Source organism: Triticum aestivum, chromosome 3D (genome assembly GCF_018294505.1).
Source record: "Triticum aestivum cultivar Chinese Spring chromosome 3D, IWGSC CS RefSeq v2.1, whole genome shotgun sequence".
NCBI lineage: Eukaryota > Viridiplantae > Streptophyta > Magnoliopsida > Poales > Poaceae > Triticum > Triticum aestivum.
Genome location: NC_057802.1, coordinates 515,574,225 through 515,590,809, shown reverse-complemented (window position 1 = coordinate 515,590,809; position 16,585 = coordinate 515,574,225). Strand labels below are relative to the sequence as shown.

At 46.8% G+C, this 16,585-nt stretch overlaps 1 protein-coding gene across 2 annotated transcripts; it reads right to left on the bottom strand.

Moving 5' to 3' along the window:
- Window positions 1–4,965: 4,965 nt before the first annotated feature.
- Window positions 4,966–11,211, bottom strand: LOC123080116 (FT-interacting protein 7). 2 transcript variants are annotated; one of them, XM_044502998.1, is made up of 2 exons: window positions 11,079–11,211; window positions 4,966–7,940 (listed from the first exon to the last, which is right to left on the bottom strand). In XM_044502998.1, exon 2 carries the CDS (start codon window positions 7,909–7,911, stop codon window positions 5,206–5,208), a length of 2,706 nt encoding a protein of 901 aa, XP_044358933.1. In that variant the 5' UTR covers window positions 7,912–7,940; window positions 11,079–11,211; the 3' UTR covers window positions 4,966–5,205. The 2 variants fall into 2 exon arrangements, with proteins under 2 accessions (XP_044358933.1, XP_044358932.1); XM_044502997.1 differs by lacking the exon at window positions 11,079–11,211 and adding an exon at window positions 8,832–9,062.
- Window positions 11,212–16,585: the final 5,374 nt, after the last annotated feature.

Genomic DNA, 16,585 nt, shown 5'->3' with positions numbered 1-16,585 from the left:
ACTGATCCGGATGACTCTAAGTCACCAACAGGATACGTATTTACTTTCAATGGTGGAGTTGTCAGTTGGTGCAGGTTCAAGCAGAGCGTCGTGGCGGATCTATGTCTGAAGCGGAGTACATAGCTGCTTCAGAAGTAGCAAATGAAGGAGTCTGGATGAAGGAGTTCATATCCGATCTAGGTGTAATACCTAGTGCATCGGGTCCAATAAAAATCTTTTGTGACAATACTGGAGCAATTGCCTTAACGAAGGAATCCAGATTTCACAAAAGAACCAAACACATCAAGAGACGCTTCAACTCCATCCGTGATCAAGTCAAGGAGGGAGACATAGAGATTTGCAAAATACATACGGATCTGAATGTAGCCGACCTGTTGACTAGGCCTCTTCCACGAGCAAAACATGATCAGCACCAAGACTCCATCGGTGTTAGAATCGTTACAATGCAATCTCGATTATTGACTCTAGTGCAAGTGGGAGACTGAAGAAAATATGCCCTAGAGACAATAATAAAGTTTTTATTTTATATTTCCTTATTCATGATAATTGTTTATTATTCATGCTAGAATTGTATTAATCGGAAACTTAAATACATGCGTGAATACATAGACAAACACTGTGTCCCTAGTGATCCTCTACTTGACTAGCTCGTTGATCAAAGATGGTTAAGGTTTCCTAACCCTGGACATGAGTTATCATTTGATAACGGGATCACATCATTAGGAGAATGAAATGATGGACAAGACCCATCCGTTAGCTTAGCATTATGATCATTCGGTTTTATTGCTATTGCTTTCTTCATGTCAAATACATATTCCTTCGACTATGAGATTATGCAGCTCCCGGATACCGGAGGAATGCCTTCTGTGCTATCAAACATCGCAACGTAACTGGGTGATTATAAAGATGCTCCACGGGTATCTCCGAAGGTGTTTGTTGAGGTGGCATAGATCGAGATTAGGATTTGTCACTCCGAGTTTCAGAGAGGCATCTCTGGGCCTTCTCGGTAATACACATCATAAGAAGCCTTGCAAGCAAAGTGACTAATGAGTTAGTTACAGGATGATGTATTACGTAACGAGTAAAGAGACTTGCCGGTAACGAGATTGAACTAGGTATAAAGATACCGACGATCGAATCTCGGGCAAGTAACATACCGATGGACAAAGGAAATAACGTATGTTGTCATAACGGTTCGACCGATAAAGATCTTCGTAGAATATGTAGGAACCAATATGAGCATCCAGGTTTCGCTATTGGTTATTGACCGGAGAGGTGTCTCGGTCATGTCTACATAGTTCTCGAACACGTAGGGTCCGCACGCTTAACATTCGATGACGATATTGTATTATATGAGTTATGTGATTTGGTGACCGAATGTTGTTCGGAGTCCCGGATGAGATCACGGACATGACGAGGAGTCCCGAAATGGTCGAGAGGTAAAGATTGATATATAGGAGTGTAGTATTCGGACACCGGAAGTGTTCCGGAGTGTATCGGGTATTTATCGGAGTACCAGAGGGGTTACCGGAACCCCCGGGGGCAATATATGGGCCATATGGGCCATGAGAGGGGAGCACCCCATCCCACAAGGGGTGGCGCGCCCCCCTATGGCAGGTGGCCGAATAGGAGAAGGAGAAGAGGGGGTTCGGCCCCCTTCCTTCTCTTCTTCCCCCTTCCTTTCTTCTCCGGTGAAAAAAAGGAAAGGAGGGCGCCACTTGGGGAAACCCCAAGTAGGATTCAGATCCTACTTGGGACGCCCCCTGGCTGCCTCTCCTCCACTCCCACCTATATATATGTGGGGAGGGGGCGCCTAGAACACACAACATCAATTGTTAGCCGTGTGCGGCGCCCCCCTCCATAGTTTACACCCCGGTCATATTCTCGCGGTGCTTAGGCGAAGCCCTACGCGGATCACTTCACCATCACCGTCTCCACGCTGTCGTGCTAACGGAACTCATCTACTTCCTCGGCATCTTGCTGGATCAAGAGGACGAGGAATGTCATCGAGGTGAACGTGTGCAGAACTCGGAGGTGCCGTACGTTCCGTGTTGTCAAACGCTTCCGCTTTCGGTCTACGAGGGTACATAGACATACTCTCCCCCTCGTTGCTATGCATCTCCATGGATAGATCATTGCGTGTGCGTAGATTTTTTTTTGTTTTCCATGCAACGTTTCCCAACACTTCGATCCTTCAAATTTTCTTCACAAATGTAGACCAAGATGGATAGATTCCATCGGCTAAATAGTAGCCTTGGTCATATTGTGGCCATTCACAATGTAGTTCCAAGGTGGAGCAGTACAACTAGCTAGCCTTACAACGTATGAGATCTCCGTGGATAATGACGTCATTGTGAGATCTAGGAAACTGAAAGTAGCAATGCCAAATACACAAATATTTGGTGGCAACAACTTCCAAAAGACTTGTTGGATCATGGCATTGCCGGCTGAATTGTCTATGCCAAGGTACATGGCAATTCTTCCACTTCCAATGCATGCAGTCAAGACTCCATAGGATATCCCATGCAATCCACTTGTTGCATCCATCGCTAAAAGCATTGCCATGTCATCGACATTGAGTGCTTGTTGATACTGCTCTACATAAACCCTCACCATAATTTCAACGAACACTTTCGTGCACTTAATGGTTGTATCTTCGGCCATTTGAAGATACTCGTCCAATTCATCTACAAGAACGCTATATGCAATCGTTCGAGGTGTCGCGGTCACCTTCTAAGAAGGGAAAATCCATTAGATCAACGCTTCTTTGTTTTTGGAAGAAAGATTTATTGGCTTCCATGGCATCGGCATTTCGATGGAACAATCGTTCGGTAATGTGGGATCATCGACGGAACATGTAAGTAGGGAAGGTACAACCAGACAGAAAGTAGTCACGTATGACCTTCTCGTGGCCTTCGGTTATGTTCCCATGAAATATTGCACGACCAACCTTCAATCTCCCATGCTTCCTCTTTGTTCTGGCTACCGCTATCCAGTCAGCAACCACTATGAGAACCTCGTTTTCTTCGGCGTCTATGATTTCACTCTCCGACTTGGAGTTTGAATCCTAAGATAAATCATCAAAAAATAGCTCTACCAACGGATCCATGTACACATAATGTGAATCATATGTCATGTACACGAATCTATGAGCCACTAAACTTTGATTTACAAGGATACGTTGGGAAAATGTACCTTTTGTCAATTCGTCAAACACCTTGAGGTTGCACGGAGAAAGGGGTGGCACGGCCGGATGACATGAAGCAGGCACGGGGCTGCGGCGGAACGTTTGGAGGTCCAGGGACGTCTTTGTGGAGGCGACCGGGGCCAAATCATGGCGGTCCGGACGGCGGAGGTGGCACCAAACGTCGGCAGGGCAGGGATGAGGTGTGGGTGGCGCATGAGTCCTGGAATTTCCGTGGCGCCAAGATTTAGATGGATGGAGGACGTGCTATATCGCACCTCCCAACCGCCAAATATGGAGACTCACGTGTTCAATTTAGAGCGGCCTCCAAAGATTATGTCGATCGAGCATGTGATGGTGGATCTGCTAGAGCGTTTTCTTGGCGAAAATCACCACACTAGCGGTTATTACGACTACCGGGCCCATACGACGACTTAGCTAGAGTTGCTCTTATGCAAGATAGCTTTGCAACTGTTAAAATTTCCAGCTAGATTTGGATAATTTATTTATACCTCCTCTAAATGCTCTATTTGATCGTTTGGTATGGCTCAAGTTTTTCCTTGGTTGGCCAAACTTTTTCTTCAACCATTAAACATTTCAGAGCTACAGATTAAACTCCACATGACTCGGTTTTGTAGAACGAACCATAGAACCACTCCAGGTCTGTCAGAACAAAGTTAGTGACAACTGTTCTAATCAGAATGCCACTGTAACCTGCATCAGTGGCTATTAGTCCTCACCCTTTCGAGTATTTTTCAACACTCCTCTAGTCCTGTGTCTATCAGGTTCAGACGGAGCTCTCAGAAAAGTTCAGCTTGAACCGTGTCATTTGCGTCAGCTGAACAGTTAATCCAGAAGACCAATCGAGAGACGATGCTGGCAAGCTATTACAGCATGAAAAGAGCTTGCGTCGTCGATCCTAGTACGTCTCATGCATTATGTTATTTCTAGGTGCACCTAGCCTTAGCAGCAGGAAAGAGCTGAGCGTGATACACGAGCTACCGTCGCTAACGTCGACTGATCGATCGTACCAAGTAGACCAGGAACACCGAGCCGCGAAATCAGCATTCATGCGTGATTGAAGTGACGGCGACGAAAGAAGAAGAAGATAATTATTAGTCCTATCACACAGCCATGATATTTCTTCTGAAGTTCCATCTGATTATGTAGCCACAATCATTACAAGAGGATTCTGAAATCCATGGGTTCAGTACTTCATTAACTCACCTTTTTTTTCCCGGGGAATGAGTAGTTAAACCCTGGAGACGAGCCGGTGAGAGGTGCAGCTTATGCATAGGGTTTATTGTTCTTCCAGTGCCGCGTTTGTTAGAAAAAAACTGAAAATGCATGATTCGGTTTGACAGTGCTGTGGGTGTTGCAGAAAATATGATAGTAAGTCTATTCTGGTTTGTTGTTGTTCAGTTCTAATCTTGCGTCCAGATTGCGCTTTTGGCATCTTTGGTGGCTCCATGTTCAAAATGTGCAGTCATTGTCTTGCTGCTGAACAGACACAGTGCCTATTTCCTGATCCTACTTTGAGCTTTAGTTTTACAAAATTTGAAGTTCGATTCTGAAGATGCCACTGAAATTTGAAACATGTAGTCGCATTAATTTAAAGGACTGCCGCATCTAGGAGTACATGAAAGGGGGTTAATGGAGATGGTACTCTGGATTTGGATGTATTTCCGGTATGCTTAATGGAAAGGGGGTTAGCCCGGTTCAAGTAAATAAACAAATCGAGGAGTACACGAACAAAATTCTCATAATGAAAATCAGGTACTTCCAAATGGTGCACAATTGGTGTGTATTGTTCAACATGCGTGGAGAGAAAAAGGCTTACAACAACATGATTGTGCTTTGCATGAAAACCGAGTCTTGCAACACGACGATGACACAACAGGAGATTACAGGAGAGAGTTGCAACCAACAGATTCAAGAAACTGTACAAAGTAGCAAAAAATAGTTACCACAAACGAGAGCAGCCAGCAGACTCAATGGGCATCAAATAGTACAGAAGATATTCAGAGCACACTGTCGGCCTTGTGCGACAATCGCCTATAGAAGTTCCAAACAAATGACGGCATCTTCCGTTGAAGCTTGGGGTGCCTCATGATGTAGAGTCCAACCATCGCGACGAGAATTTTCCATGGTGTAAAACACATGATAACGGCTGCTGCTAAAGTAAAGAGCCCAAATACTGCTGTTGCTGTAGGATCCCTCCATGTTGTCAATGCAGTGATCCTCTCGCCACAAGATGCTACGTCTCCCATGACCGTCTGTATCCTGCTGGCAAGGCACCTCAGCCTATCATACCTCATCATTGTTAAACCAGAGCTACGAGAAGTAGGGAAGGTATCAAATTCCTCGTCAAGCTCATCTGGGTGTACAGTGTCTGTCAAAGATATCTTGATGTCGACGTGGGAAGGATGAGTAGGGCGATGCCGGTAGTTCCATACTATACTGAAGAAGGTAAATAGGAGCGTTGACGGGAGTATGAATCGATGGAACATAAGAGCCAAGAGGAAAACAGCATGGACCAGCAAAGTGATCGCGGGGTTCTCCCATGAACAAACATAGAGAAACCGCTGCCAAAATGTGATGACGATTGAGAGGGCGGACATGATCCTGTAGAAGTTGACCTTGCTTTTCCGCATGCTCCACAGGTGGCTTTGCACATCACACATGTATTCCACTGCTTCCTTGCGTAGGGGTGGATCCATCTGGCTCAGTCGGAATGCCACAATCTGGACAGCATGAAACTGCAGACCTTCTATCAGAATCTGCAGTGGGTCCCGATGGTGCATCTTTGGTAGATTGGGGGAGCCATACATACGCACCATGTTTGTTAATGACTTTGATGTAAATCTCACAGACAGGCACAGTTCACCCATTTTCTTCACACCTGAAGGCTGTAGAACGAGAAGAGGGTATGCATGACAATATATCCGACCAGGTTGGAGATCGGAAAGATGTATCCTTATTTTCCCTATGTTGACACCCTTGTAGCCTCCTGAACTTGACTCTTCCACCTGGGCATTATCAAACACTCCAACGATCAGGACTGTTGCTGTATCATAAACATCCCATGAGTACTGCTCTTGGAATAAAGGATCGCGGCTGTTGATGATGGTACGAGTTCGTACCCACTTCCGGCCATATCTTGCCACACAATATGGATGCGACGACAATCTCCCATTTTTCCTTTTTATAGGAGGCAGGCCCCGTGCTCCAATGATGCCAACCTCAAGCAAGCCAACAAGTGGAGGATTTGCGATTTCATCCGTGTGGTCTCCAGAGCCATAGTGGGCACCGTACTCACTGTCGAGGCAGGTAGTGAGATGAACGCGGCACGATGACACAGTCAACTCATCCCCAGCACCATTGGCAACTGCTGCATTGGGTGGAACTTGAAGATCATGCCATTGATGCTCGAGTTCGGCAGACGACAGACCTCCAACTCGACGCTGAACTGTTTGCACGGGTATGATGATTCGGCCGAGAACCTTGTCTCTGCCAGGCCCTAGATGTGCTTGGATAGATATTTGAAGGTCATCCTCAAATGGCTCTGCAGCAACGAATGTCAGTTCTTCATCCCAGACATAATGTGCTAGTGGCTTCTTCATTCTCTTCGTCGTCTTTCGCTGACAACCTACCACCACTGTGACATATGACTCTACAATTTTGCTTCCACATGCTAGTGCAATACATTTGAACTCAACTATATGGACCCGCAGACACCACAGCCTGGGTAAGTTGTACACTTTGGGCACAATGTGCGGTCGCACAACTCCGCTCGCCTCTAACCAGTCGGACTTCCATGAATCACAGAATGCCTCATCAGACTGCATGCCCTTCCAAACCGAAAGCATCAACTCACCTTGTGCTGTCCTTCCGCTTTGGTCAATAAGTTGGTGCCACTTCGGTACTACTGGTTTGTCATTTCGGGAACGCTCAGGAATGTCACTTAGGTCAAATGAGATCAACCCAACAGAATCATCTGTGAACCCGTCATAGACAACAACATAGATTCTAGTTATCTGTGCATTGTCCAACTGGCGTCTGGAGAAAGCAAAAGTCGAGTTCCACTCTGGGTTCTGCTCCTCAGGTACAGAGTTTGTGATGCTTCTAAGGTTACCAGCATTTACCTCTACATATGGATCAGGCTTTTGGTCAACATCCACATCAGGCAAGCATCGAGCCTTTACCACACGTACAAACAAGTAGCATATACGCCCAACAATCATTCCATCTTCAAAGTTTGGTTGAACGTACTTGACTACAGCATCCGCGGGTGCCTGTACAGGAAGTCCCAGAACAGGAGAGGGTATAACTTGTGAGACAGGGGCTTCATTTTTCAGAAATACTCTAAGAAGCAACACTCCCTTCGATCGCTTGAACATCCGACCCTTCAACTGATAGTCTTTGACAATTTCATCAGATGAGTCAGAAAAGCTAGCCCCAGAAATCCGGATCTTACCAAGGAAAAACTGGCAGCCATCAATGACATTATAGACATAAGCTTCAAGAGCAAGAGAAGGAAGCCTTTCCTTGTCCAACACATCAAACAGGGTCTTCTCGAACCATACAGGACATCGAACCTTCCTCTTGACCGATGTAGTGAAACTTTGGTCAGCAAAACGAAGCTGAACACAGGGACTCAGTAGCTCAAGACTGTCCGAAAGGTCATTGGCGCTTACAACTTCCACAAAGAGTTTCTGTCTGAACATTATTTCTTCAAATATGACCTGATTATGGCCTGCAAAAGGTAATACGACTTTCATAATTTCTTCCAATTGGATGATGGCCTACGAGAATAAATTGAAATCCTTCAAAAAGACACAGCAAACAGTAGAATACCCCTACTAGGAAACAAAAGGATCAAATTATAACATACTAGGTATGCATAATTTGAAATCATTCTAAATACAATGAGGATATCTTCTGAAGCATGTTTGAGTAAGTTCTCACAATGTATATCTGGATCCAGACAAAAGCTAACTGAACGGAAAAAGTAATCTCACCAATCCTCTGATCGTGTATGTAACAGAAATAGTGAAATACTAGATCAGAGTATTCATACTTGGGAAAAATTTCAATGCACCCTGCACCTTGTTAGGTTGATATTCCAGTTACATAGCACCAGTTACTTCTTTTTATGGAATAGGACCAGTTACTCTTAAACCTTAAGTAAATGGTTTGCCTCTTTAAACCTGACTTTGAACTGTAGTACTCAGACTAAAAAGCAAATATTGCTGATTACTACCATCACTTTATTACAGTAAGTTGAAATATCAATTTTGAATACAGAACCCAAAAGTTTTTTTTTTACGATACAGAATCTAAAAGTTGATTACTTCACCCCTTTAATCTGATCTTCACATATGCTGCCTAATTCATTTTTCAAGCCTAATTCCATAGTTTCACATATGCTGCCACCTGCAAGTACACCCTCTGTTCCTATATATAAGACGTTTTGGCAGTTCAATGAACTGCCAAAACGTCTCACATTAGTGAACAGAGGTGGATGATGCAAATTTCAGCACTCTCTAATTGATTCCACGGATAAGGAAAATATATGGGCCTGCGTTTTGGATTGAAGCTAGTAAGAGTCTCAGGGAAAGGATCTCGGGGAGGAAAACTGAAGCACCTGGACGGCCGAATGGCACGGCGCCATCGGTGGCAGACCTCGTTCAGCTGCTGCTCCCGGCCGCCGCCGCGACAGGGACTGCAGCCACGCCCACGCCTGCGCCCGGCTTCCGTCCGCATCCCCTTGCTCGGACGGCGGAAGCCGCGGAGCCGATGTCCAAGGCGGAAACAAGAGCATGGCTACCTACGGCAGCGTCTAGTTTGAGGGTACGCCCCTACACCCCCAGCCCGCCCCCCGACCCCCGTGAGACCGGCCCGCCCCCGCCCGCGGCCGACGCACTCGCGTCAGCTCGCCCGCCGCCACTCGGAGTTGGGGTCAGCGGAGCGGAGCACGGGTCGCAGTTACCACGGCGGTAGAGCGGGTACACGGTGACTTTTTTCTTTAGTTTACCCGTGGAAATTTCTGCTGGTCCCTTAGTTTTACGGAAATGATACATACCTTAGGTTTTTTTCTGGACCTGATGGCAATTTTAGCTGGGAAACATGACAACTTTGTGCGTTTTATTGACAGAAAATTACCAACTAGCTTGTCATCTTTGCGTCACTAGAATTACCATCTAAAACGTTTGATTTCTCGTATACTTGTACATGACGTAAGGTACTTATCATTTCTGCTAATGTTGTTATCTGAAAAATGGGGGACATCTTTCTTCTACAACTTGACAGTGAAAGTTTTTGTACTAGATTTCAACATGAATTTCAACTAATTTTAACATAGATTTACTAAATGGAATTCAAGAAAGATTACAACTAGGATTTTAACAACCTTTAAATTATGATTTTCTACTAATTGAACTACGAGCTTTTCCTCCTCTTGAAAGTGACCTCATATGTGGGGAAGGCTTCGGTTACGGAGACTTCTACGGTCGTGGAACGTATGTACATTCTTGATGCATGATAAGGCCACAGTCTTGAACGTCGACGTGAATCCAACGTTCATTTCTACCCAGGAGGCCGTTGACCTGCAGTCAAAGCAGGCGAGGGCGGCAAGTAGGCGAGCGTTGTCGACGGCTGATTCGGCCTTAGGGTGCGTGTCGTCCTTGATTCACTCGCCGTTGTCTCACACCCTCTCGCAGAACTCTCTCTCTCTCTCTCTCTCTCTCTCTCTCTGTCTCTCTGGTCCACTTCCATCTCGCCAGGGAAAGGTCCACGAGGAGGGCGCGGTGGCACCAAAATGATTGATGTTTTTTTAATAGTGTTTTCAATTTTTTTGCCTCTATTTCTTGGTTCCTTCGGCAACGGGAAAAAGGGGAGGGGGTAGGGGCACAGTAGCGAAGGAGGCCATGGGGTATATATACCCGCGAATGGTCGCGCTCTGTGGGAAACATGGGCGGATTGGTCCGCCTATGGGTGGGAAACGAGTGTGAAACCCAACGTCAGCCATTAGTTAGCGCTCTTTTTGGTGGAAAATCGGTTACAATATTGATAGGGGCGTATTGCTAGCAATGTATACTTAGAGGTGTATTTCAATTATTTTGCATTTTTATTTTAACATTGTAGACTTATTTTAATTTATAAACATTGCTAGCAATAAATTATTGTAATAAAATACTTAGAGGAGTATTGCTAGGTTTATTTTGAATTCGTTGTAATATTACAGTGGAGTGAAGAATTATAGTGGTGTGGAGTTCGAATTTGAACTCACTTGTAAATTGTAATTCATATTTATACATAGTTTAAGCAAAAATAAGAAACTCCGTCCGCCTCGGTTGACATTTTGGAGGGAAGATCACCTTGGGCCTTAATTGGATCCGCGGGCATGGCTATGGATATCCGATGCAACTAGCAGAAAATCTGATCAATGTTCAACATCTGACGAAAAGATAGTCATGGGTGGAGGCGATTTCTTCGGAGGTGGCGAGCTGAGCGTAGCTCAGATGATCTCTTCGAGCTTGGGATTGTTTGACTCCGAAGCCACCATGAATAGATAACCCACGACCACGAGCCTCTGTATAAATCACAGATCCACTGTTCCACAGCGCGCCGCCTCCGAAGAGATCGTCTCCACCTATGATCCCCATGACACGACACTAGTTTCCGGATGCAACCTATGCTAGGCTGAAGCTCACACAAACTGAATACGCAGCCGACCAAATCACGAAGGAATGTGATGATCGCGGGCTAATTGACCGCTCGATCCGTAGTTCCGTACAAGCAGCAACGCAGCATTGCCGCTGCAGATCATCCAGCAAAAAAGCCAAACGAAATGGAAAAAGGCGAGCACCCATGGTGTTAGTAGCTACAGTACCTTGCAAGGGTAGCTCTCCGAGCTTGACTCCACGGATGGGTTGCGGCAGCGGCGGACGGCTCACTTCGATGAGACTTGATCGCTCGCTCGCTCTCGGATCTTAAGCGTAGTTCTGTTGACTATTGGTGCCCGGCCGGAAGCGAGAAAGCGCCAACACGCGGCCCATTAATGGCGTTGGCTAAAAATATGCCCGGCCGGTCAAGTCAACTCGCGGGCGGCCAGCGTGTAGGGCGCATGCAGCTCGATCGATCGTCACGTGCATGCATGGTCATTGGGTTTGCCAGGTCGCGCATGAAGAACGATCCGGCTTTTTTTTAGAATGAAATGGACATGTTTATGTAAAAAAGAAGTAGGATATAAAGAAAAAAGAGCGAAAACGATTACTAAGAATCTTCATTCTACGAGGCCACGGGTCCCCTCCCTCGCTTGCCACTCCAGAGGGGGGATGCAATTTGGTTGAGTCGCTTCGCTTACGGTTAGAGTTTGCTTGTCCGGTTACGACAATGTGGTGGCGATGGTAGAACCGTACGGATCAAGGATAAGATTTTCCTAATTCTTAGTCCAGTTTGCGATGGTGTGAGGGGTCGTCTGGTCACCGCTTTCGTAAAATGGTGAGTTTGGCTATGCCTTCGTGTTATAAAGATAGTCCTTAAAGGCATCTTCTGGCGAGGTGGACGTGCCGCTTTAGGGCATGTACAATGGGAGCGGCACTTGGTGCTGCCCCAGTACATCCACGACAAAAAAAATGAGACCATCGTCCTTGACTCTAGCCACTGAATGGGAGCCACCATCTATGGGACCTAGTGACCCATACAAAGGAGGATGAATGCTCGTCCTTTTCTCGAATAAGGACAACATGAGCACAGCAAGCGGGGGTCATTTCGCTTGCTTTTTCTTCTTTATCTAGCTTTTGGCAGCGAGGAGACGAGTTCTTCTGCAGGAGTCCGCTTTCATCTGCAAGCAGCAGGTAGATGTGAGCTGGACTGTTGAATCCAACATGGAGACCTGGGGCACCGGTCCAGCCTGGCCCGTTGGCCATGCCCTATGTCTTGACCCTCTGGTCCCTTGTCAGATCAACGATGTTCAACCAATTTCTGCACTGTCAGGAAGTTTGTGATGTTATGTTTCCCTAGATATGACGGGTCTAGGGTGGTTGCCGAGCCCTTTTTTGTCATGTTCAGCATGTTTCTATGGTAAAATAAAATCATTTTTGCTTAAACCTAGTTGCTATATGCACAACGAGCCTAAGCAAGCATCACTGGTCCATCTGCAAAAGACAAAATAAACAGTACCTTACTAATTAATTTTTTTAAATACCTATAACTGAACTTTGACATAAATAACCGAACTTTTTTGACACCTTAACTGAACTTTGACACTATCACAAGTTTTACTGCTTCAACCCTAACCCCTAACTCTCATCTGTTACAAATGTTCTGTTTCTGAAAAGATCCTTAAACACACATCAAATCAAGTAGTAGAACACATGAATAACTATTCAAAGGCATTTCCTTTATCTCTGGTTAAACCATATCTTCAGCAAAAAGATCCTTCTTTTTCCAACCAACCTTCTACAGACTAGATTCAGACCATGACATTCCCACACCATACAGAGCACAACTAGCATAACCAACACATGGACATGGAGCAGATCCAACACATGGAGATGGAGCACTGACAGGACATGGAGATGGAGTAGAAGAAACATGGGTGAGGTTGTGCTTACTCGTACATGGACATGGACATGGAGGAGATGGATGATACGCCCATTTTGCATCATGTTTTCCTACCATTATTTATGATGTTTTTATCCATAATAATGCTTTTTGGAGTAATTCTAATGCCTTTTCTTTCATAATTTGCAAGGTACACACCAAGAGGGAGAATTCCAGCAGCTGGAAATGTGGACCTGAAAAAGCTAGGTCAGGCTACCTATTCTGCACAACTCCAAACAAGCTGAAACTTCACGAAGAAATTTTATGGAATATTTGAAGAATATTGGAGCAAATAAGTACCAGAGGGGGCCACCAGGTGGGCACAACCCACCTGGGCAGGAGCGGTGGAGCAGTGAGATGAGCAAACGACACAGGAGCTCGGGCAGCCAACACAGAAGGAACCGCAAGCAACCCAGCAGAGCGAAGGCGGGTCTCCTCAGCACGAAGCTCAACAAGTACCTCCGAGATAGGAACACGACCACGAGCAAGCACGTGAGCACGGCGAGGCTCGAACTCGGAATGGAGGCGCGATAAGAACTCATGGACACGCTGAAACTCCAAGTCAGATCGCATAGTCTGGCAGCAACGACAAGTTCCACACACAACTGTCCGAAGAGAGTCAAGCTGACGCCAGATGGTAGAACTCTGTGTGTAGAACTCATCAACAGAAGAGTCACCCTGCTGAAGAGCATGCTCCTGACGCACCACAGATAAGTAGAGAGCATCACCAGAGGGCTGATAGCGCTGACAGAGATAAGACCACATGGTTGCAACTGTGCTGAGGCCCATGAACTCCGAGGCAAACTGAGGGAGGACACTTGTGACGCCCGGATAATTATGCTACAGTAAACCTACGCTAATGATGCCACGTCACCTCTGTTAGTGTTGATAATCTCGCGTTAGTTCAAAACCGGATCAAAATTCAAATTCAAAATATGGCAAACAACAAAGTTTTCAAAAATTAAAATTAAAATGTTCGGAATGAACCAAATATTGCATAGATAATTATGGTGGGGAAACCACACCTTTATAAAATGTTTAAATAATATGAGATGAATAAAACAGCAGCAAAAACAATTATTTAAATACCTTTTGTAATTAATAAAATGTCAAACTAATTTATTGAGGACTGGACTTTTTGAGTATGGGCTAAGTTGAAATACTAATTTATAAACAAAGTATATATTTATCTAAAACTAAAATAATAGGGTACAAAACTATAACAGAAAAAAAGAAAAAAAAAGGAAAAGATAAAAGGCAGGAAACAAAATAGAAAGAAAAGGGAAACCCCCAAAACCCCCCGGGCCAACCGGCCCAACCAGCTGGCCCATCTGGCCCAGGCCGCCCCCACACTCCCCTTAGCCCCCGAAACCCTAACCCACTGCTACCCCCACGCAATCTCCCCCTCCCCACTCTCCCCGATCCCCTTCTGGATCGGGGCAACCACCGCACGCACGCTCCCCTCCCCACTCCCTCTCGCTTCTCCAGCGCTGCCACGCTCCCCGCGCGGGAGCCCTACCCCCGCCGGTGCGCCCGCCCCGAGGAACCACCGTCCTTGCGCCACCGTCCCCGCCCCGGACTTGGCCGGATCCGCGCCTCCACGTCCTTCGGCCCCGACCTCCGCCGCACCAACGAGCAAGTCCGGCCGGCCTCCGCCGCCCCTTCCCGTTCCAGGACGGATCCGGCTGCATCCACGTCGTCCCCAGCACCAAGCCGCCGCCTGGAGCTCCGTCCTGAAGCTCGCTGCTGCCGCCTCCCCGACCTCGTCGGGATTCGCGTCACCATCGCTGTCCTCTCCATCCTCGACCTCGTCCCCGCTGTCGCTGGACCCCGCCGCATCAACCTCCATCGAGCCCGCTGCCCTGGACCCTACTCCCCGCCGTGAGCCGCCGCCTTTCCCTCCTCCTCTCCCCGCGTCCTGCCTCTGCTCCTCGCGCCGTCACGCACGCGCGCACTGCCGCTCGGCCGTGTCACCAACCCCTGCCGCCGTGCGCTGCCTGGTCCCAAGGCCGCCCGTGGCCGTACTCCGGCATCTCCCTGTTCTGGCCACTGCTCGTCGCCGTCGGCTGGCCTCACCGTGGCCCGCGCGGCCGACGCTCGGGCCTGCCTCGCGCCCGGTTGGACGCCCGCACCCGCTGCGTTTGTTCGGGCGTCGCCTGCAACGCCCGGTGCCCGCTAAGGCCCCTAGGGCCTATGACAAACGGGGCCCAGCCCCAGAACGTTTTGTAAAAAGAAAAAAGGAATTAATTAAATAAATAATTAATAAAAATAATTAATAAAAATAAATAAATAAATTGTAAAATTAATTAATAAAAATATATAAATAATTAATTAACTTAATTAATCCTGTTAATATTAACTAATTAAGATTAATTAACCTAATAACTAATTAACCTAATTAACTACTGTTAATTAGCTAATAGCTCCCTGACAGGTGGGACCCACCTGTCAAGTTGACTAGGTCAACGGTCAACGTTAACTGCTGACGTCATGCTGCTGCATTAATTAAACTTCGAATTAAATTAATTAAATAAATTCTAAAATGATTTAAAAACTTTAGAAAATCATATAAAATAAACCGTAGCTCAGATGAAAATACTTTCTACATGAAAGTTGCTCAGAACGACGAGACGAATCCAAATACGCAGTCTGTTCGTCTGCCACACATCCCTAGCATAGCAAACACGCAACTTTCCCCTCCGGTTCATTTGTTCGAAAACGCAAAACACCGGGGATACTTTCCCGGATGTTTCACCCCTTCGCCGGTATCACCTATCCCTACGTTAGGTCACCCCTAGCACAACGTATCGCCGCGTCTTGCTTTGTGTTACATTTGATTGCTTTGTTATTTATTGTGTTCCCCCTCCGTTACTTCTTTCCGGTAGACTCCGAGACCGCTGCCGCTGTTCGTGTGTTCGACTACATCGAAGACGACCCCTCCTTGTCTGAGCAACCAGGCAAGCCCCCCCCTTGATCACCAGATATCGCCTATTCTTCTCTATACTGCTTGCATTAGAGTAGTGTAGCATGTTACTGCTTTCCGTTAATCCTATCCTGATGCATAGCCTGTCATTGTTGCTACAGTTGTTACCCTTACCTGCTATCCTACTGCTTAGTATAGGATGCTAGTGTTCCATCAGTGGCCCTACACTCTTGTCCGTCTGCCATGCTATACTACTGGGCCGTGATCACTTTGGGAGGTGATCACGGGTATATACTATATACTTATATACATGACACATGTGGTGACTAAAGTCGGGTCGGCTCGTTGAGTACCCGCAAGTGATTCTGATGAGGGGGCTGAAAGGACAGGTGGCTCCATCCCGGTAGAGGTGGGCCTGGGTTCCTGACGGCCCCCGACTGTTACTTTATGGCGGAGCGACAGGGCAGGTTGAGACCACCTAGGAGAGAGGTGGGCCTGGCCCTGGTCGGCGTTCGCGGATACTTAACACGCTTAACGAGATCTTGGTATTTGATCTGAGTCTGGCCATTTGGTCTATACGCACTAACCATCTACGCGGGAGTAGTTATGGGTATCCCGGCGTCGTGGTATCAGCCGAAGCTCTTTTTGACGTCAGCGACTGAGTGGCGCGCGCCGCATTGGACCGTAAGCTCGCGCTTGTATTAAGGGGGCTAGGTCTGCTTCCGGCCGCGTACGCAACGTGCAGGTGTGCATAGGGCGATGGGCCCAGACCCCTGCGCGCATAGGGTTTAGACCGGCGTGCTGACCTCTCTGTTGAGCCTAGGTGGGGCTGCGACGTGTTGATCTTCCGAGGCCGGGCATGACCCAGA